The sequence below is a fragment of the Primulina huaijiensis genome, unplaced genomic scaffold (genome assembly GCF_012295235.1).
Source record: "Primulina huaijiensis isolate GDHJ02 unplaced genomic scaffold, ASM1229523v2 scaffold207978, whole genome shotgun sequence".
NCBI classification, from domain to species: Eukaryota; Viridiplantae; Streptophyta; class Magnoliopsida; order Lamiales; family Gesneriaceae; genus Primulina; species Primulina huaijiensis.
Window position 1 is genome coordinate 1 of NW_027355081.1, and position 4,649 is coordinate 4,649.

Below are 4,649 nucleotides of genomic sequence, written 5' to 3' on the forward strand. Positions count from 1 at the left end.
AATTTGAATGATTTTCATTTTCAATTCCAATTTTCACTTTCTTTGCATTTCATTGATTTTAGTTGTAAAATAAAAATTATTTTCGGATACAATATCCCTTTATCATTAGAAGTTTATTTATATATTTAGGAATCTAAATAAATTAATTGATGAAAGTTTATGTATTTTATTTAAGATAATACTCAAAAAATAAGTACATTGTATGTTAAAAAACACAAAAACAAATGGTCCTCTTAAACGTGAAGATTAGTGGGCAACTACTTCTATTTTATTTTTTTTATTTTTATAAAAAAATATTTTTTTATTATCTTTATATTTGACATATTTAAATAATAACTAACCGTTTTATGAAAAATAATTAATCTAATTATTTTTTTTTGAATTTAATATAATCTTCACTTATGTGAAGAATTTAATATAATCTTCACTTATGTGAAAAGTAAGAAGTTAGACAATTTATAATTTGGCAAAATTTATTTCTTTCCATCCCAACTGAAATGGTGGAAATGAATCAAATCGAGTCAAATAACATCAAAATTCGAAGACTTTGAATTAGCACATTCAAGTTCAAAAATTTTAATATTTTTTACTCTAGTTCGATTCGAATAAAACTCAAGTTTGAACTTGACTCGAAATTCGAACATGTTCACGAGCTATTAGGAAAAAAAAATCGAAATATATTTATTCAATAAATAATTATATTATTTTAATAAAATATTGAAACTTACAATGACTCGTAAATAATTTAATAAAATAATTTGAGTTCGAATTCGGTTAAAAAAATTGAGATATATTTGATTTTCGGATTTAATAATTTTAAATACAAATAAATATTATTTTACACTTGTCTTAACAAACCGACACCTTTCTCCCTCACACAGCTACACACAAACAAACGTTCTTTCTCAGTCTACATCTTTACATACACCGTATACATATATATGTACATAGAGAAAGTGAAAGACAAGGAACATGCAGAGAATCGACTGTTGACCCTTCAGACAGCAGCCCGCTCCAATCCCATGAATTTCTCTTTATTTCTCCTCCTGCTCCTTCTCTCTTGATTCCAACTCTCCATTTTAGCTTCAATGGAAGAGGTTAAATTCGAATCGGTGTTGGAATTCTTGAGGAAGAATGGTTTATCGGAGAGTGAATCGGCTCTCATGGAGGATGTCAGGGACAAATCCCACCTGGGCTCTTCTGATTTCGAGAAATTCTTATTCCCAATGGAACCCCCGCCTCGGCCGTTGAGGATTCCGTCCTCTCGGCTGCTGCCGTTTGGTGGAGACGGCGGCGGCGGGAGCTCGAAGGGTTCGTCTGATGATGAGTTCGTCAGTTTGGGTTCGTCTACTACTGAATTATGCTCCTCTGGTATTAACTTTTGATCTTCCCTTTTTTCTTGTTGCATAATAATTTAATTATTATTATTTAATTATCTAGTTGATTAATTGTTATATTTCCTTTTTTTTTTGGTAAATGGGATTCGTTAATTTCAGTGTTATCTCTGTTTCTTTATCAGTTTCTGGGATTGAATCTTGTTCTTTTTGGTTACTATGTACTGCTTTTGTTTCTGGGATTGGTTGATTTTGTGTTAGAATTTGATGTATATTCCATTTTTGGTGAGTAAATGTGCTAACTGTGTGTCAGTAAATTCATTTTTTTGTAATGGCATCTCTTCACATACAGTAATTTAGTTGCTTCTTACCAAAATAAGCTATAGAGTTTATCAACCAAATTTTCGATTGGAATATCTAGTTGTTCTTGGTTATATTTTAATTTAGTCGGGAACTCGTAGGATCGATTTTATGTGTGTTGCTAGTGCTTGGCATTGTTCTTGATTCTTTGTTCTTCTTCTGCTGTTTATTTTCCAGAATTTACAAATCCTTATGGGATTCGTACTACTAGACCAACATCTCAAGCTTCGTCTGACAGGTTGTCACAGTTTGGTACAGCTCGAGATTACCCCGATTTTGATATGCAAAATGATCTATTCTGGTATAAGGAGAAAGATGAAGACTATGATATGCCACCACTTTTTGGTGATGGGGATTTTGAGGGTGATCCAAGTGAGGACAAGTATATAATGACGGTCCAGACAGGGAAACATATCGAGGATAAATTCGGGTATAATGTTGAGTCTGGAGAGGGTGCATGGTATTTAAACTCGAGGGAATACTTTAAAAATGAAGCTAAAAGAGATTATTATCAGTTGGGTGAACTGTTTCAGCTTGAGAAAAGTGAAGAAAAGTGTGAAGAACATTGCAACAATTATAGTTGTTCGGCTTCTCTCTGTGCTTCCTGCAGTAGGTTGCGAAGGGCTTATGCTGGTAGTCCCACATATTATGGCCTCGGAAATATGAGCACAGCCAATTCACATCAGAGTCAGCTACAATCTCGAGAGGAAAAGCATGAGGCAGGTGTGACTAACATTTCGACTGAAAGGAATTCTAACGATTTTGTTGGAGGTTTCATTAATTCCCTTGATTTTTGTTCTGTTCGGAAAGATAGCCAATCCAATGGAAATGAAGACTTTGAATATATTGAAGATGATGTAATTTCGGGAGAATCTCGTGAACTCCAAGCTGCGGTAGAAGAAGAGGATGGTGCTCCATCAGATGAACTTATGATGTGTGGCGGCAAGGAAGATGATTATGAGATATTCGACCTAAGAATTATACATAGAAAAAACAGGTGAATTATCGTAAGAAAAGGTCAAGTTTTTCAAGTTTTTTTTTCAACTTTGATGTGCAATATGTTAGCTTTTTAAAATATATATATGTGAAGTCCCCAGAATTTCAGGTTTTGCGTATTTTGTACAGTTCTTTATACTATAGTTTACATTGCCGCCTTATTAATATTCCTGGCTCCGCTTGTGTCATTGATTGAGTTATCATCACTTTAATCTGTTTTAAATCTAGGATTTGAGTTTGTTTTTGCATTTTAATTTGTAGTAATACATTATTTCATATCTTACACGATTTCACAGGACCGGGTTCGAAGAAAACAAGGAGCTACCTATTGTTCTGAATAATATCATAGCGGGTAGATACTACGTCACTGAATATCTTGGATCTGCTGCTTTCAGCAAAGTAATCCAGGCGCGTGATCTTTACTCGGGAATGGATGTTTGCTTAAAAATCATAAAAAATGACAAGGACTTTTTTGATCAGAGCTTAGATGAGATCAAACTTCTAAAGTTTGTTAACAGGCATGATCCTGCTGATGAGCACCATATTTTACGTCTTTACGATTACTTTTACCATCAGGTCGTATATGACACATTGTTTAATATCTTACTTCAATTGTAAAATTGAACTGTGTGAAAGTTAGTTCGATATATGTTTGATCTTATTGTATTTTCTGTTTAAATTTCTATTGCAGGAACATTTATTTATTGTTACTGAACTTCTACGCGCAAACTTATATGAATTCCAGAAATATAATCGGGAATCCGGTGGGGACCCGTATTTTACGTTGAATCGTCTACAGGTTCATTTATTGAAAAATTCTTCCATCTGATCTGATTTCACTAAAAAATATTTTTGCAAAAATAAATAAGGTTGCATGTTTTATTTGCAGGTCATAACTCGACAATGTTTGGAGGCGGTATCGTATCTACATGATTTAGGGATCATTCACTGTGATCTAAAGCCAGAAAATATACTTATTAAAAGTTACCGACGATGCGAGATAAAGATCATTGATCTTGGCAGCAGCTGCTTTCAGACAGACAACTTGTCCTTGTATGTACAATCTCGATCTTATAGGGCTCCCGAGGTTATGTTAGGCCTCCCTTATGACCAAAAGATTGATTTGTGGTCTGTTGGCTGCATTTTGGCTGAGTTATGTACCGGGGAGGTACGCATCGATGCATTTATTTTGAAAAAATTCGAAAATGTTTCAGTGACAGGTCGGTTAGCTGCAGTTAAATGGTTTACTTAGGAGAAAAATAAAAAAGCGGGTTATAAAACTGTAATAGTATTGTAGGTACTCTTTCCAAATGAAGGAATTGTGATGCTTCTGGCACGCATGATAGGGTTGCTCGGTCCAATCGATGTGAGCATGTTGAAGAAGGGCCAGGAGACGCACAAGTTTTTTACCGAAGAATATGATATGTATTACTTAAATGAGGTAAACTTTTTATTTATAGATCAAATTCCTGATTTAAATGCTGGAATTTAGTAGGGGCAAATGGGTGCAGTTGCCCTCGAAAACGATGAAAAGAAAAATCTACTAACTCTTCTTACATTATCTTTGTAAATATATAAATTTTGTTACAGGAGACAGACCAAGTAGAGTACATTTTCCCCGTGGAATCATCCCTAGAGGATCACCTTCAGATTTCGGATCCCGGGCTCATTGATTTCTTGAAATTCTTGCTTCAAATCAATCCAAAGAGACGCCCCACGGCAAGAGAGGCACTCAAGCACCCTTGGTTTTCCCATGCATACCAGGTCAATTCTTTTGGAGTTCAATTATTTTCTTGAAGGAAGACTTTATGATTCCGGGATCATTTTCAAGAATACCATGTCCATGTTTCTTAACATTAACAATCCAGTCGTTTGACGTCATTGATTTTGTCTAGTACATAAATGTTCGTATATAATTTGCGTAGGATTCAGTTTTTTTTTTTTTTTTTTTTTTTTTTA

At 34.1% G+C, this 4,649-nt stretch overlaps 1 protein-coding gene across 5 annotated transcripts; it reads left to right on the forward strand.

Moving 5' to 3' along the window:
• Positions 1–920: 920 nt before the first annotated feature.
• Positions 921–4,640, forward strand: LOC140966788 (uncharacterized). 5 transcript variants are annotated; one of them, XM_073427046.1, is made up of 8 exons: positions 923–1,371; positions 1,872–2,417; positions 2,505–2,691; positions 2,987–3,266; positions 3,382–3,489; positions 3,580–3,858; positions 3,988–4,131; positions 4,281–4,640. In XM_073427046.1, the coding sequence occupies exons 1-8, from the start codon at positions 1,089–1,091 to the stop codon at positions 4,485–4,487; spliced, it is 2,034 nt and encodes a 677-aa protein (XP_073283147.1). In that variant the 5' UTR covers positions 923–1,088; the 3' UTR covers positions 4,488–4,640. The 5 variants fall into 5 exon arrangements, with proteins under 5 accessions (XP_073283148.1, XP_073283147.1, XP_073283146.1 ...); XM_073427047.1 differs by having other exon boundaries at positions 921–1,371; positions 1,872–2,691; positions 2,987–3,098; XM_073427045.1 differs by having other exon boundaries at positions 924–1,371; positions 1,872–2,691.
• Positions 4,641–4,649: the final 9 nt, after the last annotated feature.

Bases quoted from the DNA above. Each gene is read 5' to 3' on its own strand.
- LOC140966788 (XM_073427045.1), top strand. From the start codon at position 1,089: ATGGAAGAGGTTAAATTCGAATCGGTGTTGGAATTCTTGAGGAAGAAT. The intron at 3,267-3,381 runs GTCGTATATGAC...TTTCTATTGCAG, and splicing joins ACGATTACTTTTACCATCAG to GAACATTTATTTATTGTTAC. The intron at 4,132-4,280 runs GTAAACTTTTTA...ATTTTGTTACAG, and splicing joins ATATGTATTACTTAAATGAG to GAGACAGACCAAGTAGAGTA.